This window comes from Coturnix japonica, chromosome 38 (assembly GCF_054131305.1).
Source record: "Coturnix japonica strain WE chromosome 38, WE-NBRP24, whole genome shotgun sequence".
Taxonomy (NCBI): domain Eukaryota; kingdom Metazoa; phylum Chordata; class Aves; order Galliformes; family Phasianidae; genus Coturnix; species Coturnix japonica.
The window spans coordinates 1,053,695-1,081,036 of record NC_140700.1 but is presented as its reverse complement, the minus strand read 5'-3'; the positions used below and the strand labels follow the sequence as shown (position 1 = coordinate 1,081,036).

The window sequence follows — 27,342 nt, the reverse complement described above, 5'->3', positions numbered from 1 at the left end:
ACCTCAAGGGCCTTCAGGTCAGTGCCTCGTTTTCCCAATCCACAAAGCCTTTTGTCCCACACTATGGGAAAGCACTGATCTTCATTCTCACCATCATCTTGCAACAGGTGGAAAACATTAACAAAGACATTTTTAACTCACCTTGTATTGCATTCAAATGCCTTCTCCCTGAGCCAGGCAGCTGTGCGCCACAAACACTCCCGGCTACAGAAAGAATCCTTCATCCATTCTGCCGGGTCAGGTCACACCTGTGGACAGAAAGGGAGGAACCTCCACAGGAAGAAAAATGCTCCTTAGGGCAGAGCAATGCTCAGAGTCACCCTACAGCACCCAGCTCCCATCTCCATCTGCTGGAAGCTCTGTTCATATCCTGGTGCTGCAGGAGCCCCCAGGCCCACAAGCAGTGCCCAGAGATGGGATTCACGCCCCACATTCCCAGCTCTCATCCCTAAGGGGTACCGCAGCCACCCCAAGCCAAGGGCTGCCAGAGGGAACAAACTCACCCATAGGAGACATGGGAGACCATGTGAGACCACAACCCTCTGAGTGCTCCATCCCTTTGATCCTCTTCACAGCTACATAGCCCCATCCGTGTCATCTGAGCAGCAGGATGCAGGCTGAGCTCCCTCTGCTAAAGGAGGAAGAAAAGAATGGGTGGGAACTGCACTGACTGAGCAGGAACCAGGAAGAGCCCAGCTCTGCCTCCAGCTCCCCCTCAGCAGGGAGGTGCTGAGCAGAGCCTTCACGCCCACAGCACTTGCTGCCATCACCACGTACCCAAGAAGCACAACACTAGAACTCCCTTTTTTTAATACTTTAGAACATTTATTTCTCAGAGAGAAAATATAATCTCAGACAGTCAGATTATAGTAGGTAAAATTAGCACTTTGTTTTTCTTTACAAGCATAGATTTTCTTATTACCTCTCTTATACCATCTGATATAAACAATTCTAGAAAGCAAATAAACTCACTTTCTACAATAAATAGAACAATCTGTGCTTTACAGCAGTGACAGTCATGTCTCGGTCCTGTAGCAAACAGCAGATCAGCCAATTCCCATTCTAAAATGTCATTTAAAAACCAACCAACCAAATAATGACAATATCCCAAATTCTCAAAACAAGTTCACAGCTCACAAGTCAACAGCTGAGCTACTGCCCCGAGAGGTGCATGTTCCTTTAAATACATCACACTGTGTGCATATAAAAGACCCAGCAACACGACTGAGGACTTCAAGAATGGTGACAAGAGGTCTAAATAATTTAGAGCAGTATTGTACAACTATATACACAACGCCCTTCCCTCGCCACACTCCGTAGGCATAATTAATTATTATTATTGTTACTTTTTAAAAAATTTTTTTAAAATTTTTTTACAAAACCCAATGCAACATCCCTATACGTTAAAGGGATCTTCCTTAAAGTGTGGCTCCACGTCCCAATGTATAAGAAGTGGCATTTCTAAAAAAGTAGACCACATAGAAATGGCAGTGATTACTCCCCACTATTCATTATTATTATTTTGACCCCACGTTCCCTTCAGTATGAAAGTGAAAATAATAAAAAAAGAGCGAGTTAAAAAGCAAAATGGTGGTATTCAATCTACAGTCTTGCTCTGCACCTTTGGTTCTTAAGATGGGAAAGCAAAAAGAGGAAACACACAACAGAAGAGATCAGAGGGATTCGAAGTCCTTGGCTAATAGAAAAGGGTTTTGTCATCTGTTTCCAAACATCGGCTGCCCGTTTTTGCTACGCAAACCCAGGAAGTCGAGAGGGGCTGCAGCAGAGCCAGGCTGGTTTGTTTCTTCATGGATGACAATGCTGGAGACCCACACACCAGGAAGGGACACACATGTGTGAGAGAAGGCAAAAAGGCAAAATGGTCGTGTGCTCTACTTAGTGCTCGGTTTCAACCCAAACCGAGCCAGAGGAGAACTTGAAAGACAGAAAAATAGAAAGGAAGAGGAGCCTGACACCAAATGTGCATCCAGCAACACAAGCGATGCGCCTCCCTCCAACCCTGATCAACCTCAGTGCCTGCAGAGCTGCTCCAGCACATCAGACACCTCCAAAAATCAGCTTTGTTTCTTCAGAAAAAGAAGTTACCTTTGCTTAGACTCAAGGCTGTACTAAACCATGGTATGAACTGCTACTGCAACGAGCACAGTCACAAATCAGAATTCAAATGTGAAACTACCTGATACATCTCTAGGACATAAATGCACACCAAAAAAAACCCCACAGGTAATTTGTTTTTCATCTTTAAAGCTCTGTGCATCTGTGTGTGTGTGTGCAGCAGAGAGGAAAGTTAGCAAAAAACCTCAATCATATCTAAACGCAATGCAAAAAAGCTAACCTGAAAGCACTGCGTATGTAGGTAGGAAAATCAGGACACTGCCTCCCAGCTACCACTGGTGTGACATGATGGGACAACTGATATCATTTAGAAAGACAAAAATGCCAGTAACAGTCAGGGTAAGTTTGGCACAAGATAATCCAGCTGGGATTTCTGTACAGGATCCTGGTTTGCTTACAGATGTGATGGGTTTGGGGAATGACTTGGGGCTGGCTGACACCCGAACTCCCAGGCAGCACAGGGGAGGCAGCAGCAAGAGAGAGTGCATGAGGTCCAGACATCCAAGCACTGAGCTCTGCTGCATCAGCTCACCACAGCTCCTGTCACCCAGCAGCTTTTCTTAACACCTTACTCCCAGCCCTGCAGACTATACATTTCATCTCCTGCCAGCTCTTCAGCAAGACACATTCAGAAAGAAGCTGGACAGGCTTTTTGGCACATAGCAAGGAACTTCAAGGAGTGTTGCCAGCTGCTGGGAACACAGAGCACGCTTTGGCCACTCAGTGCCAGGGATGGCTCCCTCTGCTGACACAGACAGCCATGTCTGGAGAAGCAGGACTGGTTACCCCGTCCATCACAGGTAACTGGATGGAACAAAGGGCTGATCTCCCCGCACTCGGCTCATGTGAATCAGGGCTCTGTCATATGCCACCTGCACAGACTTGCGGATGCTGCTTTTTCGTCCTTCCATCATCTTTAGCTTGTCCACGGTGTCATCTATACCAAGAGGGTACACCTTGTCACGTGGAAGCCATTGCCTGCAGCAGAAAGGAGAGGACAAAACCCTGTCACCAGGGGCATCAGGGCAGGGGTGGGGGACCCCCCACAGATCGCAGGAGCAATCAGTCACCGGTCACCATTCTCCTCAGGAACGTTTCATTTGATTTACTCCTTTAAAATTAACCCCCTACAATTGTGCTATGAATGCTTACATGCCAGCACTGGACATGGGAGAACCATTTGTGTCATGGTTTTATGATCATCAGTATTCCACATCATCACATGACGTAGTGGACTGGGAATAAAAGTGTTAATGCCCCAGTTCCACACAAACAAAGTGAAGAAACTACATTCCCCAGAAGACTTTGCTGTGCTGATAACATTCCTGCACTACTTCAGTATTACTGTAAGGCCTGCAGCTTTCAGATCTCTATCATTATATCTGATTTATCAGCTCCAACTCTAATTATCCTGCATTCCGATACCATATTTAGTAAATTAGTTTGTTTCTCCTCAGATCATTGCTGCTGTTCCACCCCACTTGTCACAGAACTGGGCCAAACCAGCCCATAAACCGTTGACATTCTGTAACCAATGTTCTCCTGCATGAGCACTAATTTCTTTCCACTCTCCTTCCTCAACCCTTTTAATTTTCAGAGTTCCAGAGGAAAATGGGAAATTTTTTGTATCCCACAGAGCAGCAAGTACAGGGAATTCCATGATGCCATGATGGAAAGTAAGTTTTTATCACCATGAGAGCTCTGCCTCATTCCAAAACCCTGTAAGCACTATGGCTGGGGTGAGTACAACTGCCTGAGTATCACCCAGAAACAGGCAGCTTGCAGTGCACACAGCCCATGTCCACACTGACCCAAAGCAAGTCTCAAGTTACAAGTGCTTTGTCTGTACCAAGTCTCTGTTGTGCTCTCATTAGCCCAGGTTAAGTAGCACATTCAGAAACGTTACATCTTTCTGAACAAAGTCCAGCCCCTGGGAGTTATTGTATATCTCAGTTCAATGCATTTTGCAGCCAGACAACACTGACAACCCAGGGCTCTCCATGTGCCTCAGTACTTCTGTGGTGATGTGATCTCTAGGTGAGGGACATTGTGCTGTTCACCACCAAGATGGAGCAATCAGATGCCCTGTTCTTGGAATGGGGGAAAGCAGGCCATTTTCCTCATTTAAACTTGACAGCTGCATATTTAGGTTCTCTGATTTCCATGTAGCATTACCATAACAATGACTTCTGCGTGTTTCCTCATACCAAAAGATTAAATTAAAACATTCCTCTCTGCCATTGCACTCACCGGAAGCCCCAACCTGTCTGCATCCACTCACCAGGTTCTCTTGTTGTCAAAGAAAAGGACAAGGAAGAGCTTCTCGCCTGCCTCTGTCTGCCTCTGCTCCCCCAGCTTCAGCACATCCATGGGTGGGACTGGGATGGGGACTCCATTGTGGAGCAGCCCCTCACGTGGCATCTTGGGATCAATTATCTGGTGACACAGGAAAGACATCTCAGCACAAACAATTCAAGTACTGAAGAAAATGCATTCTTTTTCCTGCTCTTTCAGTTTATCCAAGCTATGTTATTAAAACTTACTTAGGAAAACTCTTTACAAAGAGACGCTAAGGCAGAGCAAGCAGTTTTGCTTACCCATCCTATCTTCAAGGCTTCCCCTGTGGAAGGGAAAGCAGTCAGTCCAAAAACCAAGCACCTGAACTTCAAAAAGGGAAAGGATGTAAGTACGTGGTTCTGTGTGGATATAGATACATATATAATAATTGGTAATTTAGTACAAAGTCAACATCGTGTTGAGCAAAGGATTTCCCTCTCTCTCTCTCTCTCTCCAAACCCGCACAATAAACATGCATTATCAGTTATCCCCATAGAAAGCAGAAATGTCAATGTCCAACATTTGTGCTATAAGATGACATAAGAACAAAACAACAAACATACAACACTAGATATTCCTTTTGCTCCTAAGGGCTTGACAAAGCAGCTAAGTTTTGGAACCGGCCACCTGTAGGAATTTATTGCTATAAAGATGCCTCATTTTTGGGCAATCTCACCATGCTAAAGCACAATTTAACTGTTTATAGCCATATGAAGATCTGAAAATGCTTTGGCTGTTTAGTACAGCAAGCAGATCTATAGCTGTTCACTCCCCTGGGCTCCTACCTAAGACTAAGAGCACGGACAAGGGTCACTTTTCTAGCAGAACTTGCCCTTACTGTCAGAACTGCATGCAGCCATGGCCACACATGCTGTGTCAGCCCATGCCTGGTTTCACACCTCTGCTGTTTGGATGTGGACACATCTGTGATAACCACATTGACTTTTTACATCTTCTCAGCAGTTGCAAATGCTGCCTGACCTAGTGATTCCAACCATAAAGTTACTTAAGGGAATGGCTGCAGCCACACAGAAATTACATAGAGCTGAGGTGGCAGAGAGCCACATCTTCAGGGATACATTTAAGAGTAGCAGAAACAAGAAGACTTAGTCAGACTACCTAACGTTCTTGTATTCTTCCTTCAGCAATCTCTCTGTCAATAACAAGCACAGCCTGTGGTGCTCCTGGCACTTCCCAGCAACAGCCATACGTGATCTCTTTGGAAACAACCATGCGCTCACTGAAGCCAAGTTTACAGATTTCATAATAATAGTTAAATACTCAAAAACAAACAAACAAAAACAAAAAAACAAACAAACAAACAAAAACCAAACAAAAAACCAAAAAAAATTGTATTCAGGAAATAGAACAAAGTAAAAAAGCATGTGCATATTCAAATAAAAAAATACAGTTATTGCAAGAGGATCTATAAGTCATATAGCCAGTTGGGAAAAAAACCAACCATATACTGCATGATTTTGGGAGGTTTTCCTTTTATGTCTAGCTACACACTAGCACTGTGCTCTGGGCTGCCTGCACTGCTGCTACAGCCTGCAAGAGAGCAGAAGGTACTTACCAAGGCAGGGTAGGAGGGATAACCACGGCACTTGGCCCACACAAGCTCCAAGGGCTCCAGCTCAGCCTGACTCTCAAAGGACATCAGGAGAGTTCTGCCTAGGAGACAGAAGGACACATGGCTTAGGAAGGCCCAAAGCCCACCAAGCTAAATCTGTCCTCAATGAAACTATATCTGAGATTGCTTTGGGCCACTGTTCGAGAGCTCCTCTTATTTCAACAATATACAAATACCCAGAATGCTGTGATGTCACTGCCTTCGGGACTGTTTGATCTTTGCAGGAACAGAAGTCTGTTAGCTATCAATTATTTCAAACTCAAGTCAGCAATGTTGCAGGAGATCCATTCAAGACACAAATAACTCATCTGCTGGCTCGTGGTCAAGGAGCAATCTTCCTTACTGCAAATCTTACAGTAAGCAGCACTTACATCCTGGGGAACGGACAATACACTGATTTAACCAGAAGTCAAACTGACTCTATAAAATGCTGAATACAACATGAGTGAAACTACCAAGCCAGATCTGATGGGCTTCACCATTATTACCTGACAAACATACTTGTCTGTTAATAACATAAAAAACAAAGAACTGTGTGATATTAATTCTACCAATATTGGCCCCTCTCTGCAAGTTTATTTCCAAAGCAGGGTGGAGAGCATACAGACTGCAAGTAGTGAAGGGACTCTATCCTAGATCCTGTGGGAGGAGTCAAAGCTGAACTCTGATTCAGCAGCACCATCATAAACCTGCAATATAACTATCAATGACAAACCATAACCAAGATGAGAATCTGGTCACATGAGTGCTGGAAGATTAGCTTTGGGTAGTGTTGGAGTGTGACTTAGTTATACTGCTGTACAGCAGTCTGACAAAGATGATGACTTTGTTACCAAGACCTTGAAAGCAATTATAGCAATGCAAGAGGAAACAGCTATGAAGTCATTTCCAGAACAACATCTCTTATGATTTACTGTTTGTATTGCAGTGTCATGGAAGAGAACTAGCAGTAAATCCAGAGAGGGCAGTGCCAGGCACATTACTCTAGAGTAACAGTAAGCACCTATCTGAGGAGAATGCAGGGCACAGGCAACCAGCACAAGTGAAAGCAAAAGAAAATACTTATACAATAGGCCAAATTAGTCAAAAGCAGGGTGATAACACAACAAAGGTCAGCATCCTGACTGCACAAACTGGGCAGCTCCTGCAGGCCTCGTTTCCAACATGCACTGAGACCTGCTTCCCCTGGTTCAGGTACGGTGGCAGCCCTACTGTGCTGCAGGACATGACAGAGGTGCTCCCCAAAGCAGAGCTCCTGTGAGCCATTCTTACCTGAGCTGCTGTAATCAGAGTCTCCATTCATGCCTTCCAAGAAGGGCACCCGAGAAAGAGCTGGCTTCCCTCGACTTCGCTTAGGAGGCATCAAACCACTGCCAGAATAGGAAAAAACAGATTACACTTAAAAACACAGCCAAATAAACTGATTCCCCAGCTCCATTTATAATTCGGAAGTTTACTGCACTAATGCATCCCTGATGTGAAAAGAACACTGAATACCTGAGCACTATGTCTCTCCTGGTGCGAGCACACTGGGCATCATATCAGCAGTGAAAGGGGTCAACAAAAGCCTTGCTGTTAACACAAAGAAGGAATCCAACAAAAGCCTCATGCTGCACAGCTGACACAGTGATGTTTGGAGCTCACTCAGCTGTGCACAGACTTCAAAGAGGACAGAGTAACACTCCAACACGTTGCTGATCTATCAGCAACTGAACTCTGTCAGTCCATACCCCAAACATGCTTCTACTTCATTACTACAAACACTTCAGAAAACGATCTCCACCTTAAGCAATCATGTTTTAACCACTTGTTGCAATTCTTCTATACAATTTCCTAAAAACTACCTCACTCTGAGTGCACCTGATGCTCAAAAAGAGTGGAGAAAAAGTAGTAATCAGAGCTGCTCCTAAATGGAATAATTGTACAAGTTATCCATGAGACGTAAGCTTGTTTTTAATTCCTTGTTTTGCAGGTGTAGCGCAGCTCTAGTGTAATTTTTGCTATATGAATCGCTTGCAATTACTGCAATAAGCACTTGCATAGCACTTTTTGTCTTCAAAGTACTTCATAACACCGATTAACAAGCCCCCACACTCCCCTGTGAATTCAGATTTTCCTCTCTTACTTCTGTATATAGAAACTAAGGTAAATACGGCGGATCCGTGAGGCCAAGACACAGTTTGAAAGTGAGCTTCTGGCTCCTGGTCCTGCTTGGAGTTCACCCTCACTCCATAAAGGACTTCAAGGGCTCCCATAACACTATAGCTATGCATGAATCCATGTCTCTCCTTTTTGTACCCACCGATGCAGCACCGTTTTGAGAACTACAGCATAACAGGACAAGATGGAGCCTGAAAAGCTAGCTTTTGAGCAAAGATGTCAAATGACAAAATCAGACCAATTAACTCAGAGAGGAGGGGGAAAGCTTAGCAAAGAGTCTTACCTGCAGGTTTCAAACACCAGCCCACTGCCCAGGCTGGAGCTGTACTCAGAGTCTGAGCTGTTCTCTGTGTGCTTCGTGAAGCCATTGGTCACTCCTGCCAAGGAGACAAATGGGAACCAGCTCAAAGAAACACCAACACCACACAGATACCACCAAATCTCTGGAAGCATCGCTGCCTGATGATCTGCTTTCGGAAAGGCAGGATCTGCCACAAGGATGCTGAGTGCTTCAAAAGGGGGTGGGAAGTTCTACACAGAGGTCTCCAGACTCAGCTGGAAGCAAAAGGTGACTAATGAAAGGTATTTCTACTCCCCAGTAGAAAACTAGGCAGTTTTTGAAGAAGCAAGTGCTGGAGAAGCATTTGGGGACAGCAAAGTAGCCCATCGGTTCATCAAATGCCCAACAGCCACTCAAAGGGGAAATGTATGCCAAGGCTACTATTATTTTTCAAGCCTTATTTAGCAAAGGGATCACACTACTGGGAAATACCTTGTTCTGACAATCCTGATCACAATGACCTGCTTCTGCAGTAACAGAGTTGACACACCAGACACTCCCTCAGTTAGGAGACATGAGTTGTGTTTGAAACAGTGGGAGGAGCTGAATCACAAAAGCAGTGCTGCAATTCAGGAAAAAACACTGCTTCTTCATCAGAGGAAAAACATCACTGCCTAATTATTCGTGATTTTCTTGTGCCATGCCTACATTATTCCCTTTTTATCTCACCTCTCTTTCTGAGCTTTATCCACTGTGAGTAACTTGTATTTGCTTTCTGCACTGGCAGGCAATGACAGCAAGTCCCTGTAATGCAATAATGTGATGGAAAGTACAGCAGTAATAGCAGGGCAGCACAAACCTAGGCTGCAGCAAATAAGGACAAGCCCAAACATAGCAGCCACAGATGCAGAAACGAAGAAGGAAATCTGTCTACCTTCCGAAGGCCTCAGACAGGGTGGGATTTCTAGCAAGATACTCTCACCTCCACTGCCAACCCTTAAATGGGGTCTGAGAAGGGGTGGATCCTGGCTCCACTCCTTCCAGTCAATCAGCTGCACTGCATGCACCTGAGCTCCCATGGGTTGGCCCTGCCTTCCCACCAGGTGCTCCACCACTGTTTCAAACCCTGACATAGCATTTCCACTACAGTCCCTCAACCAGTAGTTTCTCTTTGGAAAAGCCTTCTGCGTTTTCCTTAACCTGTTCAGGTGAGTCATTTCCAGTGCTCGATTGCTTTCCTCCCACTCTCTTTACTAGCAACCTTCTGTCAGCCAAATAACTTAAAGAAGATATTTCAAGTGTTAGCGAATTCAAATCTTCCATGTGGGAACTGTCCCACAATAGCAGTTAACACAGAACTGAAAATCAATCACACTGTTGTCATTCAAATGTTCCTTTTACCTCATGTTTTTCTAAATTTGATCTCAGATGCTTGCAGGTCAAATTTGAAAAAGAACATGTTCAGTCTTCCCAATAATTTCATCTTGATATAACTGAGGGTTACAGCTAGTTTAAAAGCAGTGTTTACAAACACATTACTGTACTGGTCCATTGAACACTTTCAACCACAGGCACCAATTCTGCAGCAAGAAACTCACTCCTAAAAGCAGCCTAACCAATGCAAAGCTTTCCATGAGTGCAGCATTTCTCATCCCTTACTGGCCACACCAGAGCCTTCAGCCATGCCATTCAACATCTTCATAGGCAGCTGGGCACGGTGACTTGCCCTACCTAAGGTGGAAAACTTTCTTACAGTAACCCTTCTGTAACTGGCAAAAAAGAAGAATGAATTGTGACCCACCCTGGGTATCATCTCACTATTAAAATATCTGAACCAGAGGTGTCTACAGCTGAGCTAAGTTACCACAAATCCATGAACAAACAGTGGAAAATAAAGGTGCAATTCATTACAAACATGTCTTGTCAACGCTTTGTTAAGAATCTGTGGAAAAGAGCAGGCTTTTCCCAGGCACCTCTGGTTATGGCAACTGTGTCTCCTCCACAGAGTTTCACATAATCAGTGCAGATGCAGTATTCCCACTCTCTCAGCCCTAAATCTGCAGTTTTCTAGTGGACAAAAGGAAGATAAATCCCATGGAATCACCTCTCTGCCCTGCCTGCCTGGGTGACTTCTCTCCATCGCTCTCGCCGTAATTTCTACTCTGTGGCCGCTTTCGGTTTTGCCGCTTCCCATTGGCACAGGAGGGCAAAAGCTGCTCGCTCTGTTCGTGGTCCTCTCCGTTCTCCAGGGAGCAGTCAAGGCCCTTCTGCAGCTTCACCCCATTTTTAGCTTTTTTAAAAAGAACAGACGTCCGTCGGCCCACACCACTGAATGGAGGGCTCGTGAGGGTGTCTGCAGGTGGCAATGTGAGTTCATTCAGGCTGCTGTCACTGAGAAGGTGCTGGAAAGCTTGGCTCTCCCGCTGCAGTGCTTTCTTGTCAAAGAAATCCCTGTCCAACATCGCTTTCTTCTGCAGGTGGTTCAAGGACTTGCTGTCATGGATGGGTTTGAGCTTCGGAGGATCCTGCAATGATTCCAGCTCTGAGAAGGAGGGTGCAGGTCCTGTGGGCTCCAGGGTGGGAGGATGTGGGAGCTTGGCGTCATCTGCAAAAGGAATAGAGAACCCACCTGAACATTTTAGAAAGAATTATTACTAAAGCTACCAAGATTTCTCCTGTCCCTGCAGTACGAACAGCAGGTGTTGGCAGCTGACATGCACTATAAGAACTGGAGGCAGTACCCTGCTACAACCTCTTACCTCTGTCCCCTTCCTCGTCCTCTTCTCTCGATGTTTTATCCAGCCCCTCTTCCCACAGAACAGGTTCCCCATTGGCTGTGGTCCTGCTCTGCTGCTGAGCCAACCTCTGCCGAACAGAGTTGATCTCTCGTCTCAGCAGCCGCATGCGTCGTGTCCGGGCGCCACTGGACCGCATAGGGCTCACAATGTCCAGCTTCTCAAGCAACTCCTTCAGCTGGGCCTCCAAGGAGAGGTGAGCCCTGTTCTCTGGCAGGAGGATGTTATCCACTGCATCAAAAGAAATTGTAACAGTGAAGGGAAAGAGCATGGCTTTTTGGAGAATGGAACTCCACTCATGGAGTTCCACACCACAGCTGTGCCTCATTACCATCAATGCTGTTTATGAACCAATTGCTTAAGTTTGGGTATTTAGGAATTGTTAACTTTATAGTTCAGACTTTCTCCCATTGGGTAATGAGCAACTGACTTAACTTGCACTGTCTTCCAGCTCCCATTACTGTCCCAGACAGTGAAGTGTCTGCAACCTACAAAAGACAGCTTGCAGTCCAGGTCCTTTGCAAAAATGAATGGGAATGGGAAGTCTTCCCAAGGACTGCTTGGGTCCTAGTACCATAATCTAATGTCATCCCCTTCCAGCCCACAGTAATCCATCTAATCTAGTTGATCTACTCCATGTCAATTTGCTGCCTACAGTGAAATGTTTTGTACCTCCTGTGCAATCCTAGAATATGGGTGAAATCAGGTCAGTTTTTCCATTGTGTTCTCCCCAATTATTTGCCACATTTTAACCGAGAGAATTGCAGATATGAAGAAGGAAAACAGTCTCACCTCAGCCCCTGAACAACACAGAACTGTGTTTATAATAAACTGCCACAAGAACATAATGATTATTGCTCTGATTTACAATGAAACATACAGTCTTTGCTAAGAGTGAAAAACACTAGACCCACCTTTGAACTCTTCTTCAAAATACTAAGTTTGTAATACAACCAAAGCAGATCTCAAATATCTCAGGCAGATACAAAACTTTTCTGAGGCAAACATGCATTAGAAGAGCTGGAGCTAAATTGCACCTAGCTACAAGTGCTCCACCTGCCTGAAATCCTGAGGCTATGAAGAAGTTAGATACATGCTTATGTAAACGGATGGATGTGAAACACAAACTAAATGACATGCTCAGAACAAGGTACATGGCTACAATCTATCCTGAACATAAAGGTGAATAAATACTCACCATCCACCCAAGAAAAGCGGTAAAAGTCTTCAGTTTTGGGTGACTCGGGCAGGTGAATCCCCACATCAGTGTCAAAGCCGATGCTTTCAGCCTGTCGCCGCACATGGCGCAATATCGCTCCCCCGAGGTCTCTGAGCCGGACAGCTGCTCGGTGGAAAATCGTGTCTTTAGCATTATACCTCATGCAGTTGGTAACTATAAGGTTAAAGTCTTCCTCAAACTCATCCAATGTTCGGTACAGGTGGGACTCCAGCTTCCGCCTCATGGTGGAAAAATCCATTGGGTTGGAAATGAATTCCAGGTAATCTGGAACCTAAACATATAAAACCTGTACAATTACAAAAACCATTTACTAGCCAACTAGAGCGCACCCATCACAAGCACTCTGAATGCCCTTTCCAACTGCAAGGGACAGCGCCAACACTTTCTGTGTCATCCAGTCAAGGCAGACACATATTGTCTCTCCAAATCATTACTTGTCTGAGATGCGCTGAAGTTTCCAGAAAACAATACCTTATTTTGGCCTGGAAAGATACCCACACTGAGAGTCCTCTGAAATATTCTTTAGTCCACCAGCAGCTTGAGATAAGGTGCTTTGTGCTTCCCGAATTATGACAGTACATGAGTTTCTGCCCAGCAATACCTCATCTCCAACCCATTAGACACCCCTAGGAAAAAGACTTGCCTCATTCAAGTTAACAGGCTCTGCAAAGATCTGGGCAGCATCCTTCTCCTGCAGCAGGTCCAGTGCTGTGCGCAGAAGTACATTGAATGGCATCAGCTGTAGCTCCATGGCAGCCTGCTGAACCTTCACCTGGGAACAGGAAATCAGCAATAAGAGCAGTTAACAAGGGTGGGACAAGCAAACTGTTTTCTTCTGGTTTCTTCTGAATCAACTCAGCTCCACTCAGTGGTGCAAACCTCAGGTCATCACACCATTGACCTGCAGACTCACTGCTGAAAAATTTCTGGCAAACAGCTTGCCCTCTCCTCTCCCTGTGCAAGATGTACATTAACAGACAGCAAAGTAGACTCTAAACTTTTTGTATGAGGAACTCCCTTTTATTCAATCTCACAGAGCCAGAACAGGAGGAAACCCTATAAAATCAGAAGATAATACAACTAAAAACGAAGACAGGAAGAAGCTTTTTGTGTTGGTAAATTATCCTGAACAACTCCCTGTCCTGAAGTACTATAGTGCCAATTAGTAACATTATAAAAAAGTTAAAACTATTTAGGCATTTACACAAACAATATCCATAATTAGAGCAGTGAGTACAAAGTTTAAGACATAAGCTCTCACACATCAAGGCAGAGCCAAACAACAACATCAGTCAGGAGTAAGCAAGTTTCCCAACAGATTTTTTACACTCCATGTATTTTCTAATACAGTTTTGATTTCAAGGCAGCAATTTGTAGCACTGGTTTGATCTCTTACATTGAAACTCTGCTCAAAGGAGACTGGAACAGGATAATAGTATTTACTTCTTTAACATTTCAGTTTCTTTGATCTTATAATCCCTCATTATGTCATTAAATCAACCACTTCAATAGCAAAGGAAAGCAAGTCTGTGTACACAAAGCAAACTGTATTTGACATGCTCAGCAACAAGGCAGCATCAATAAGACAAAAACTGCTTCTTCTCAAGAAGGGGTGACAAGAGGTCAGCAATATAATTTACCACGAGTTATGCAAATACACTTTCCCAGCACTGATTCTGAGCAGCACAAGCCCGTGACTGAGGGACAGACAGCTGCTCTGCACATCCAGAAGCCCAGAAAAGAGAAAGAGGCTCAAGAAAAACTGCTGTGCTTCACAGCACGTGCTGGTTACATGGTACTGAAGCAGCGACCTGACAGCAAAAGCTACCTACCTGCTCCCGTTTGAGTTTCTCCCTCTTACGGATGAGCTCAATGAGCAGCCTGGCCCTCTCCAAGTCATGCCGCAGTTTCTGCCAGTATTTCAGCTCTTCCTTCACTGCATTGGTCTTCTCATCCTGCTCCTTCTGTAACACATAACAAATGGGATGAGATATTGACACAACTGGCTTTCTTTGTTTTCTCTTCTTTTCTAGGTGTCCTCCATGCATTGCTCTCAGAGTCTTTCTCTTCTCTACTTGTCTTGCCGTTCAGATTATGTCACTTCCTGCTCACAGTGTTTAGCTGTAGAACACACAACAGCCCTTCTGGATTTTACACTATTTCAGAAGTTAGGCCTGAGCCTAGCAGCAACTCTCCAGGAACACACTGCGTACTTATTTACACTCTCCCTGCCTTTACATCAAAGTTCATTGCAGAGGCTGAAAATTCTTTTTATTGACTGCTACACATTGAAGAGGCAGCCTGAAAAAGTACAAAGGCAAGGCAGGCAAAAGTATGGCAGAAAAAAAAGTTTGTTGGTTTCACATTGTAGTTTATCCTTCCCTTCCTCTATCTGTAGCTTTTCAAATGGTTTTGAGGATATAGCTGAAGTGTATACACTTTTGCATGACTGCCAAGGGAAGGATGAAAAATACTTCACATGATCTAGATGGCTTATATTTACAGAACATTTGTTTTTATGAACTTCCTTATGGTAAGTACTTAACTTAATGCACCAAGGAAATGTCGAACTTCCCCAAGCTTCAAATTGATGAGTGGAAAATATTTTCTTAATTATTCATCCAGAGCAGTCTTTATGCAAACCAACACCCTATAAATTCCACCAATTACTGTAAAAACATAGGTGCACAACACGCACTGTAACTAACTGGCTGTGTCATGGGGTAGAGTCTTAATATTTCCTTACTTTGCCAGCTACTCATGCCAAACACAGTGAATATAGTGCTGTTTTACAGCATCAAGTGACACTGGATGCCAGCTCAGAAGAGGAAGGAAAGAAGGCCAGAGCTGATGATTATGGCTAAACTTGCTTATGAGCGTCCATAGAAGGGTCAGAAATTCAAGCTGCAGGCAGAATGATCCAAACTGGAATTTGGCCAGGACTCTGGGGCTAACACCCATTTTCTTGAGGATCTTTAATCACTACTGAGGAACATGGTTCTTTGACTCATCTGGTAGAACAGGCCACCAGGGGCCCATCACGCCTCTGCGCAATCCCAAGTCTCCTGACTCAGGCAGAAAACTTTTACCTGCTGGCTCATCATCATCAGTTCTGGTGACACTGACATCCCACTGATATACTAACTCAGCTATTCAGGTATTAGCAAGCCAACAGAACAAAAGTGACTCAAGAAGAGCTACTGTTCTGTGCTGTTAAAACTCTTTCCCATTCCTATCTCCTGATGCATGCCATCCTCTAGAGCCAGGGGACAGGCTGGCAGAGCTGTACCTGCTCTGCATTCCTCTGGGACTGGAGATGTGAGTGCAGACGTCGGATCAGTGGCACTCCGTTCCTTGCCTGCCGCTTCAGCAGCCAGTAGTTGTGGAGCCTCTGCATGAACTGGTTCTTCCGCTGGAGAGAGATGCCACTGCAGATTTTGTTCAGCCTAGAGGAAGCAAAGAGGTGTCATGGAAACAACTACAAAGCAATCAGAACACTGGTGATTCTATCTGGCTTCCCAGTTATGTTTTATGGTGTGCAGCTTTGTGGTGCTACATCGATGCGTGCTCTGAACCACACCTGCTCGTACGATCTGAGGCCTCTAAATCATGAAGACGTATGTGCTTACTTTTCAGAATATAACCCTATTTTAGCAGCAATGAGGCTGGAGGTTCTAACTACAGTTGCCAGAGCAAGGTATACAATCAACAATTCAGCTCCAAGCATTCACTTCAAAACTATTTTCAGCACCAGAAGAACCTGACTGGGGTCACTGTGATGTTCTTAAGCTGAAGCCCCAGACAGGAGCCCAACAATAATACAGTACCTATTTTAATCTTTTCAAACCATTCATTAGATTACATGTGGTCTTATCAGCAGTTTTCCAAAGTTTGCCTATTGAAATACTGGCAACACATCACCACACTTCCTCAGCCACCAAATAGAAACTCAGCACTCCCTAATTCTGTTTGAAGGAGAGCTTGGAGAAAAAAAATGTACAGCCAGATTCTAAGCTGCTTGAAACATTTACATGTTTAACATGTTCTGCAGTAAAAGGAACAATAAAGATGCTATGTAATGAGGGGATTGAAAAAAAATATATCAACAGGAGGATGACTCCCATTCACCTGCCAACCTGTAATGCCTGATGTATTTTAAAAACACCTTCACAGCCATCTATGTAAATTTGGATGCTAGCTGCATGTTTGCCTGTTAGGTACCACGAAAGATCTGTACTACATAACATTTTGGGGTTGTTGCTTGGCAAAGCAGGGAAACCAGTGCACAACTGGCATGCACATGGAAGAATGTTGGTGAGGAATGTTCCTGCAGAGCACAATCTGAACACAGTTACTGCTAGGTCTGGGCTAAAGAGGGTGCTTCCAAGTTCAACAACGAAAGGGATCGAGTCCATAGAACAGACCCTGTTCATCTTCTGCTGTCCAGCTCCAACACTCACCTGTAAGATGGAATTTGTGCAACTGCCACCATGGGCATAGATGAACGCCCATCAGTCCCCTCACTAGGTTCCTTTTTGATCTTCTGCTTCAATTTCACTTTGTTCTTCTTTAGGGATGCTTGGGGAGGACCAGAATTGCCTTCTTCCTCCCTCTCCTCCTTCACAATGCCCTCCTGCCTCTCACTGGTAGCAGCTGAATGCCCTTTTTTCACTGTTCCAGGTGGGGAATGGCTCTCGCAATAGGCAGTCTTGCGCACAGTGAATGTTGTGCCATTGATGCTGGTCTCCCTCATGGGTTCAATCTTCATGAAGAGACCAGCCCGCTGGGCACAGGTGACATGGAAGGCAGTATAACAGTTCACTTTGTGGCATTGGATAGCAGCTCCCATGCCCTTCTGCTTGCAGATATAGCATGTGAGCTTCCACCGAGCTGGGGGAATGTTATTTATCCCTTCAATGGGCTCCAGGAACACAGTGTTTGCAAAGCAGACCTCTGGAATCCAAATGGCACAAACCACATGAGCCCAGCGGCCATCACTGGTCTGCTTGAAGGCTCCACCTTTGTTTGGGCAGAGTACACAATCAACAGGGCGAGAAGGGGACTGTAAGCAGCAGCGGCAAAGCCACTGCCCCTCAGGAATATAGGGCACACCGTAACACTCCTGGTGCACAGCCAAATTGCAGATATCACAGAACAAGATGACGTTGCTGTTGTGACACTCATCATCCATGCAGACACAGCAGAATGCATCCTCATCAATGACAGACTGCTGAGTCCCGTTGTTTCGGCTCTCAAGGTACGACTCCTTTTCCAAGCGGTCCACTAGCAGCTCAAAAGTCTCAGCAGAAATAATCCCATAACCATCATCCCTTCTCTTCTCATTCACCATTTCCAGCCATGCCAGATCCTCCTCATCCATGTCATACTCCACCTCTGCATCAAGGTCCTCGGGAGGCTTCTCAATGTACCGGTAGTAGGCAGCAGGGAGAGGGGGGGCCTCTGGCTGTTTCAGGGAGTCCACCACACGGAACTTCGGCTGGGGTAAGTGTAAAGATGTTCCTGATGTGTGTTTGGAGCAGGATTCCTTCTTCTTGCCTTTGGAAGGTGCTTTCTTGGATTTTGAAGGGAAAAGGGGCTGCTCGCTGTTTTCCTTATTGCTGTTGCATTCTGTGATGTCCTGGGCAGTCAGTTCATCCTCTGTGATGATTTTTAAGGGATCGTAGATGCCAATGCGGTGAAGCCGCCCATCTATGTCTACTTCCACAATGCGCTGGGCCTGAGCGTACGTCAGCATGTCCCGAGTGGGTGAGCACTTCAGGCTGTAGGGTGATGGAGAATGCCGGCCCTCCAGATTCTGCCGTGACCTCCTCCGAGGCTTCCTCATCGCTGTGGTGCACCAGAGACGCTGCAACAAACCGGGACCAGCATGAGCAAAGGAGACAAGCTAACAGGAGCAGCACAGATTGAAAAACCCACACAGCATCACAATAGAAAAACATTTCAACTAAGGGCCTCAGCAATTTCAGGCTCACAGAGGTTACTTCACCTTAAATACAAGCAAGTACTGGATGTATCAATCATTTCTGTAGTACATATCTGAGCAAGGCACAGCACGCTCCAAATCTCTCTGCTTGCAAACCAGGAAATGTTTCCCATACCAACAGATGAGAAGAGCTGAAATGGGTTTTAGAGAATGGCATCTAAATGCTCTGCTGTGCACTCAGACCAACAAACCATCCAGATCCTCAGAAACGCAGACATTACTAATAAACCCGCTTGAACCGTTCAGTACTTAGTTCACACAGGCCAAGGAGTTCTCTCTGTTCTTTTGCCTGCAAGTTCCCAGCAGTATACATAATGTGCTGAATATTAGGTCTGGTTTTCCAGGCCTAAAGGAAAGCACTCTTCCTGCCCCACAAAAGCAGTTCCCCCTGCCCACCATTTTGTGTGTTTTTTTTTTTTTAGCTGAGCGCTATGTGAGAATGTATACCAGCACTGCTCTGAGGTTCAGAAGGAAGTTCACCCACATCTCCCATCCCACTGCAACACTTCTTCCTTCACCCACATAGTGAAAGAGTTTCATGGTGAAAAACTATCTACCAGTTTTGCCTTCCTTTCTCCTGCAAGCTGGTTTCTCACACCATCCTGCAGACAGAACATGCACTGAGCTAACCCATGTCCTCCACATCATGCAAAATGGATTACAAAAGTCTATGAAGAACCAGAGGATGAACTGAACAATGGGTGCTAGCTGCGCAACCCTTCTTCTCTTGGGTAGGATCTACAAAGAAGTAAAATGGAACAAGTATGGGAATGAGCAATATGGATCCAGAAGGACTTACAAGTTCTGTCTCAGCATCAGCTCTTCTGAAGCCACGATCCATGTACAGGCCCCTGAGCTGGTTCTGCTTGCAAGATCCACAGGGGTACAAGTAGGAAAGCAGCAGGACACTGTCTAGACCAAGCTGTACTGTGAACTATGCAATGGTGCTCAAACAGAGCCTTAACTAAAAGCCCAAGACAGCTCTGCCCTCACAAACTGCTAATCAGCAACAAAGATAATCATTTGAGAGTCAGCTCCAGCCATTAAGGAGGTGCCCAACAAGGAGGGGTGGAGATGAGCTGGCAAGAGGAGCTGGAGAAGAATGGAAAGGCAGCAGCAGGATCCCAAAGATCTGAGGGCAAAAGAGGGAAAGTGGAGAGTAAGCCAAGTGAGTAATGCAAGTGAGAAGGGCAGTCAGGGATAAGAGTGCAGAGCCCAGGCAGAGGAACAAAACAGGCCAAAGAAAGAGGGAGACGAGAAAAAGAAAAGCAAATGTAAAATCTCCCCAAGAAGATAAGTCAGCCTGGAGCTTATCTGTTGCTATGCAGGGGCCTGAACCAGCATCTCACCCTAAGTTAGAGTACAGCACTTTCAGCCCCTTTCTGTAGGACCTGCAGACAAACAAAGCATTTGAATTTAGCTGTCACGTTATTTTTTTGCTCCATGACGGACTTAACTTCACAAAACCTCAAGTGAATCAAAGCAAGCAGCACCTCGTGGATCAGTGCCTGCAAGAATTCATGAAGTTATTCCAGAACGGAGTAACAGATTTCTGGAAAAACACTCTTCTCCTGAAAGCACTGCCCTGTTAACCAGGAGTCTGCCTGGTCAGCTTGGTCAACCAATGGAAAACCAAGGAAACCCTGCTGACATATGGCTCAGGTACAACCTAAGGCAGACTGGTTTAACTGAAGAAGACACTGGATGCAAGATGTTAAATGAACATAATTATTGTGGAGGATAAAGCAATCAGAATGACCTGACCACAGCCATTATTAATATTGTGTTCAAGAAAAACAAGACTTTAGCTGATGGCTGGCAGTGCTGAATGATGAGAAAATTTCAGCCAAGCAAGCACTCCAAGGAAGGGTTATTTTACCTGCCGACATGACAAACAAGAACAGGATGTTATTGTAGTAGCTTTTGAGAAACAGTCGGTTTACTGTCTGGAGAAATTACCCCAAGTGGGCTTTTTACCACAGCAACTGGCTGCTATAAACCAACCCATTTGTAAAACACACAATTACTTAACACTACATAGAAGCATCTAAAACGGCACTGAAATTGCTGCCAGCCAACACTCAGCGCCTGGGATAAGAATTCCAGCTCATTTCTAAAAGGCATCTGGATAATAGGAGAGATACAATCACCCACCTCCGAAAAGCTTTGAAAGCAGAAATGAAACAAACTCAGCCATGCCAAGATGGAACACTGTGACCTTGCCTGCAACACAACAACTTCTAAGTAATCTAGGAATGTTACCATCTTCTCAGTACACTTGACAACACTTCACCAGCCACATATAAAACATTATCCCTGTGTGAACAGCATCTGTGCATGCTGAAATGCTAAACTGCCTTGACTTCAGCAGGGTTAAATATTCCTTCGGCCTATGCTGCTTTTGTCCTACCATGGACAAATGTTGTTGATATAAAAGCAGAAAGTTAAAAGAGTTGTCATCTTGCTGTCACCAGTGCGCTCAAGGCTTTCCAGAAACACCCTATAATCCAGTTTCACTGGGTTTTATGCCAGGAACAGAGGGACAGGTTCCTAAAGAGCACAACTGAACAAAAAATGGGGCTGTAATGCACAAAGCTGCTGGAGCTACATTTAATTCTATCCCACGAGTTTGCTCTGAAATGGTTCAGCTCTTCTGAGCAGCAGCTTTACTGTCTGTGGCCCAGTAATGCCTGGGGTCTGCAAAAGGGAACTAAGAAAAACAAGCCCCACCAGAAGGCTTAAATTTACTACAGATAGCTTCACAGAAAATAAAAATGTGAGAGATCCACACAGCAAATATCACCGCAACACAGGAAAAATCCAACACAAGTGGGTCTTCTAAAACACTGCTGTGATCCACACTCATGCAACGCTGCACTGCTGACCAGAAGGGCTCAGTCACACCTCAGAAGACCTCAGCCTCCTTCTAATTCTCTCTCCTTCCTATGCCGGCAGACCAGGATCTTCTCTCCAGCTCCAGGACTTTGCCAGCCCCTGCAGGTTACAGGGCTGCAGCTGAGCACAGCCATGCTGGGGGAGCTTCCATTGCAGCCTGTGGAGATGTGGCACTGAGGGACGCGCTTAGGGGGCATGGTGGGGATGGGTTGGGGTTGGACTTGGGAATCTCAGAGTCTTTTCCAGCCTTAATGATTCTAGGTGGATGTCAGAAAGAAAGCGAGGTCCCTCCTGGATGAACATCTCAGCGATTCACAGGGGGAAGGGAAGCTCAGTTTTACACGGGCCCGTGGCGGTGCCACTACACGGAGCCGACACCGGGTCAGGGACGCGGCCGGAAAAACCGACAGAGCGCGTACACCAAAGGCAGGACGCTATTGGCTACCGCCAACGTCCGTCCCAGCCCCGCCACCAATAGCAACGCATAACGCCGCGGGGCTAAAACGGGGCGCGTTCGGCCAATAGCGTGGGAGAAGGCGGGCGGGGCCTCCGTCAGCTCCGCGGTGAGGGGCGGCCAAGATGGCGGCCGTGGGGGGGCCGGTGGATGCGGTGCTGCCCGGTTCCCGTTTCCGCGTTCAACGCCGCCACCCCCCACTGGGTGAGAGCCGCGGGCCGCCTCCCCCGTGCGGCGAGCGAGCGGGAAGCTCCTCTAACCGCGGCACAGCGGCTTCCCCGCCGCCTGCACGGTCACCTTCCCGCGACCCCGGCGCAGCGCCGCGCTGTGTGAGGCAGCAGAGACCCCTGAGGGCAGGGAGCCGCGGCCCGCGCAGCGCGTTACCTCAGCGTCTCCACGCGCGGTCTCCGCCGTCACCGCCGCCTCCTTATCGTTTTGTGCTTTTTTTTTTTTTTTTTTTTGCTTTTTTTTTTTCGTGGTGGGGGGGGAGGGTGATTTTTTTTTTCCTTTTTTTTTTTTTTTTTTTTTTTTTTTCTAAATCCGCTTCCCCCTCCCCTCCCCCCTGGGGCTCACCCAGCCGGCGGCGGGAGGGGAGGGCACAAGATGTCGGTCCGGCAGCTCCGTCCGCCGCCGCCTTCTCAGCGCCGCCTCCTCCTCATGCCGCTCCGCCGCCGCTTCGCCCCCCACCACCCCCGACTCCCCCTTCCCGGGGCCCCGCTCCTTCCAGCGCCGCTCCCGCGCTGTGTGAGGAGTGGCGGAGGGGGGGGGGCACAGGGACACACGCACAAAATGGAGGCGGCAGCGCCGGTGGCGGCGGTGCAGCCTCGGCCGAGCGGTGAGGGAAGGCGGCGGGGGAGGGGGCTGCTGTGCTGCCGTGCTGCGCTCCCCACAGCCCGCGGGCACGGACCGCCCGCCCCTCCCGGTGCCTTCCCACCCCCGGGCCGAGAGGAGCGGGAGGGCCCCGGGGGCTCCTAGCTGGGGGAGGTGTCCACCTCCCACCTCCGCTGCTGGCTCCGAGCGGCCGTGGGAGGAGGAGGGGGGGGAATGATGGGACGCGAGTTTCTTGTCGGAGAGTGGTCGGGTACCGGGACAGGCTGCTCGGGGCGGTGGGGGAGTCACCGTCCCTGGAGGAGTTCGGAAGCTCGGAAATGGGCTGAGAGACGCGGTCAGTGGGTTGCGGTGGGGTGGGATTGGGTTGGGGGTTTCGTAGGCCCTCTAGTAAAGGATTCTGTGACCGTCCCCGGGTTTGGGATTTGCTTGGGGGCTTAGGTGCAGCTCTGAGGGATCTGTCTTAGGCCCCTGCGTTTCCCCTGGGACTGGCTAGATACTTGCCCTAAATTTATGAGAGTGCTTCATCTTACACCCAGTATTTCTTTTTGCAGGAAGCATGGGAACTTGAAAGCCACGTGACAGCATCACCTGGCACCACTTAGCACGGCTCTCCCAGAGAGCATGTAAGCCTCATCCTCACTGCTCTGTACCCAGAAAACACTGTCAGACAAATGACAGGATTAATGAGATTCTGCGTTGTTTCCTGGTGTAGTTCTTTTTATTTCCTAGTGTAGTTCTTTGGGTCCAGATGGCCTCCTGATATGCAGAGTTGTGACAGGGTGGGAGGTCAGAGAGAAATGAATGAGGAAGGAGTTGTGCTCGCAACTGAGATAAGTGATGAGAGAGGAGCTCCAGAGCCTCCTATGCTTACAGAGCATAGTATGTACTTGTGCATATGCACCTCCCACTCACAATCATACAGAATATTGCATAATATTGGCATCTGAATGTATAGAAATACAAATAGAATATAGAATTGTTTTAAAAGATAAAAATGTACAAAAAAATCTTCCCTCAGTTACAACTATAGGATCTTTTGTCTTTCAGTGTATGTTAAGTGTGGAATACCAGAGCAGCCAAGCAGTCAGTGTCAACTATGTTTTGTGAAGTACTCAAATTGGACCAGAATGTGAAGCTTTAAAGAGCATGGGAAAGCATTTCACTTAATGCAGAACAGTACAGTTATGATGGATTTTACATTTCAAAACCTCTCAGTACTCATTTCTGTGTCTACTGTAAGAAACTACTGTTCACACATCAGAACTTGAGGATATTAGATATACTTTTTTCAGCGTGGAATCAGAGATAAATAAAGCACATCATTTTACATAAAATCCCATTTCATCCCCAGAGTACATCTGTGCAGAAGCACAATTCTATCCATAAAGAAAAAATCTATATGGTAGACATTTCAGTGAATGAGCTGGCTGTTGAGGAAAGACAATTACTGCACTTTGCCTAATTTCTCCTCTTCATGTGAGAACATGGTTTGGATTTTATCAGAAGGTTTTAGTGTACATTTTCCCCCCAGTATTTCAGTATTCTTTTAGTACAACAGGCTTGTGCAAATTATTTGACTTCAGTTTTGAAGCTCTTTATACTTAGATTTGTGCTGAAACTGGCTTCTTACAATTGTGATAGGTTCCAGTCTTGCAAAGATTTGCATACAGGTTTAATGTCAACTGTGTAAATAGTCCTGTTAAGTTCAGTAGGGTGACTCTTGCATAGCACAAAGTGTGCAAAGACATCTTGGAAGACTGAGGACCATGCGTTAGAGCATTAAAACAAGTTATCCATCATTTAATTTCAAAATGGAGCTGTGGAGCTAATGTGTTATTTGAAAAAAAAACGTTCTAGACTTATCTGAAGTCCCAGAGGCGCAACTTAATTCAATTTCATGGCTCTCACAGCTTTTAAGTGGTACAAGTTCAAAACCAGAGATGGCACTTCAAATGAAAACAGCAGCTGAGACAGTTCAAACACAGCGAGGCACATTGGATCATAATTTTCATCTTTATTCAAGAATTTAAACATATTTAAAGAGGGAGAAAATTATCATTTGTAATTGAGAACTGAAAAATAACCTTTTCTTTGTTTGTTGGTTCATTAAGCCTCAAAATGAGCACTTTGATATCTGTGTTTTGGTTGTCTGTTCTGTGGCTCTTCAGAGCTACTGGAACCGTTGTCATTGCTCACAGGACCTGTGTGCACTGAAGGTTAAAAGCCTGATTCAGTGATTAGCCTTGGCTGCAGTGCAGTTCAGATGGATTCACTGTGTGCATTGCGAGCATTTCCTGAGATCCTAGTTTTGTGGGGAGTATTTATAGCCCTGATCAGGCCCACTGACTTCATTGTATGAAAGGCTGTATAAATTCACGTGGTCAGAAAATGACAGCATGAGAGAAATTAGACAAAACATCCCGTATGCCATGATTGCTTGGAAGCACTGCTGCTGTCACAGCAGAGTGATGCTGATGACGTTGAACACAGCTGCAATTAGTGAAGTAAATGTTCTTTCTTTGTGGGGTGAAAATGAATTGATCCTGGCAATTTTCTGGTCTTTCATGTTTTGTTTCTCTTAGTTGGGTTTAAAAGCAAAAAAACAAATAACTAAGCCATGATCGTGTTACAAGCCCACACTCCACTATGACATGGGAAACTGCAGAGGATTAGGAACTTTCCCTTGTTACTTAGGCTGAACAGACTGAAAATTAGCCTGTTTAGAATATTATTTAGAGTGCAAAAAGGTTAAATACAAAAACAGGTTTTTGTCCTATGGGATCAAATCAGTGTGGGGCTTTCTAAGGAGCTGTAGACATTCTCGAAGCATTGCACGGAAAAGTTTCAAGGTGATGTCCAAAACATGGTGAATATCGTGTGCCTGAGAAAAGTCATTGCTCCGTCCCCTCCTCCTCACCCACTCTCCGCTGTGAGTACCCAATAAATAGGGCCTCTCTTGTGAAGCTGTAACTCACAGATCTCACTGGCTGCCAAAAACCAGAAAGACTGTGATGAAAGCTTCACTTTCCAAATAAGGATGACAATTAAATGGCAGCACCTCCTACATTCAGAAACAAACGCAGGACTAAGATTTTATTAAGAAGTATTTCAAGATAGGCATCTGCTTATTATGTGAGGTGGGCACAAATAACGCATCATTTTGACTGTACTTCACTGCAGATAGCGAGCATATTTGTCTGGCCTGATTTATGGGATTTTGGATGATCACTAAATGATCGAGTGATTTTTATCACTGGATTTTGTATTTTAAAGTTAACGTGAATTACACAAGGAGGAAAATAAACTAACAAAATGAATCAGAATCATAGAATCACCAGGGTTGGAAAACCGCAGGGTCACCTGGTCCACCCATCACCGATAGCTCTCACTAATCCACGTCCCTTAACACAGCATCCAAGTGTTCCTTGAACACCCCCAGGGTCAGTGACTCCACCACCTCCCTGGGCAGCCCATTGCACTGCCTAATGTACCTGAATTATTTGTTCCTTAGGGGACATGTGGCAGAACAGCACGCTGAAGGAGCACTGCACATTGTCAGCAGGTGAATGAATGATTCCCAGAGCATTGGTGTGCAGACTTGCAACTGTTGAGATTGTTCACACTATTTCAGAGTATTCAGTGTAAGCCCTCAAAAGAGAAAGCACTCAGAAATGTAGTCCTCGGTTGTACAGACAGTGGGTAAAAAGAGGTTTAAACAGATGATTCGTTAAGAGAGATTATTGTGATGGAAAGGTGATCTATATAGAATAAATGGAAAATGCTCACCTATTTTGAAGGCTTGCAGTAAACTCCACCAAGGAGCAATGTCCATTTAAAGAGATCCTTCCCCAGTGGCAGCCAACCTTTAAATGGGCTCTAGGAGAGGAGCAGCAAGGTGGAATTGCCTTCACCTGTGCTCCCAGGGCTAACTCAGTGCTTGCCTCAGGCAGTCAATCAGAGATTGAGGCCATGATCAACAGTTCCCATACATCAATATAAAATATTTTCTGGAAGTATATTCAGTAGAAAGACATGCAGCTCTGAGATGTTAATGGCAGCTGCAGAGAGCTCTCCCTGACCTCTGTTAGAGATTACATGATGGACAGGGAAGCCAAGTCAGATATCTTGTTCAAAGGGATAATATTTCAACTGCTGTTTGATGGAGCATCAACTCCTCCCTTCCCACATCCAGGGAATACACAGCTTGCATCATATGGAGTAGGAGAGGATGGTTTCTTACATCAAACTGTGGTTCTTTAAGATGCCTGCTGCCTGATGCCCCACTGCATGCTGTCCAGCCCAGCTTTCTTGAGCACTCTGTAGCAAAAGCATTGAATTTCAAGGGAATTGAAGGGAGGTCACAGCAGTGCTGTGCTCTTTTCCTTTAACGCAGGGTGCTGCGAGGCACAGGGGCGGTCACATGGCCCACAGAGATACAAGCCAAAAGAACCTGCATCAGTGCAGAGCATCTGTGCAGCTACCAAAGATAAGGTCAGCACAGTCATACCAGAAAGCTATAGTTGTAGGGCTCTCCTGAGCAGCACCCAGCGTGAACTGCAACAAAGTGAACCGAGAAT

The 27,342-nt window shown here is 45.8% G+C and overlaps 1 protein-coding gene and 1 long non-coding RNA gene across 25 annotated transcripts; one reads left to right on the top strand and one right to left on the bottom strand.

Annotated features, from left to right (window-relative positions):
* Positions 1-803: 803 nt before the first annotated feature.
* Positions 804-22,631, bottom strand: BRPF3 (bromodomain and PHD finger containing 3). Of its 20 annotated transcripts, none has more exons than XR_014938701.1 (15): positions 17,042-18,447; positions 15,871-16,027; positions 14,414-14,545; positions 13,225-13,353; positions 12,540-12,852; positions 11,306-11,572; positions 10,651-11,151; positions 9,276-9,350; positions 8,550-8,643; positions 7,379-7,476; positions 6,050-6,147; positions 5,593-5,753; positions 4,680-4,794; positions 4,418-4,572; positions 804-3,114 (listed from the first exon to the last, which is right to left on the bottom strand). XR_014938701.1 is itself a non-coding variant. In XM_085527004.1 (15 exons), the coding sequence occupies exons 2-15, from the start codon at positions 19,424-19,426 to the stop codon at positions 2,931-2,933; spliced, it is 3,651 nt and encodes a 1,216-aa protein (XP_085383130.1). In that variant the 5' UTR covers positions 19,427-19,976; positions 22,319-22,508; the 3' UTR covers positions 804-2,930. The 20 variants fall into 20 exon arrangements, 11 of the variants coding, with proteins under 11 accessions (XP_085383130.1, XP_085383131.1, XP_085383133.1 ...); XM_085527004.1 differs by lacking the exons at positions 4,680-4,794; positions 5,593-5,753 and adding exons at positions 19,385-19,976; positions 22,319-22,508; XR_014938705.1 differs by lacking the exons at positions 4,680-4,794; positions 5,593-5,753; positions 9,276-9,350 and adding exons at positions 19,385-19,976; positions 22,319-22,508 and having other exon boundaries at positions 6,050-6,143.
* Positions 22,032-24,099, top strand: LOC107324617 (uncharacterized). Of its 5 annotated transcripts, none has more exons than XR_001559521.3 (3): positions 22,032-22,138; positions 23,317-23,388; positions 23,813-24,099. It is a non-coding gene; the product is annotated as an uncharacterized LOC107324617 (long non-coding RNA). The 5 variants fall into 5 exon arrangements; XR_014938727.1 differs by lacking the exon at positions 22,032-22,138 and adding an exon at positions 22,538-22,769; XR_014938730.1 differs by lacking the exon at positions 22,032-22,138 and adding an exon at positions 22,540-22,678.
* The last annotated feature ends 3,243 nt before the right edge of the window (positions 24,100-27,342 follow it).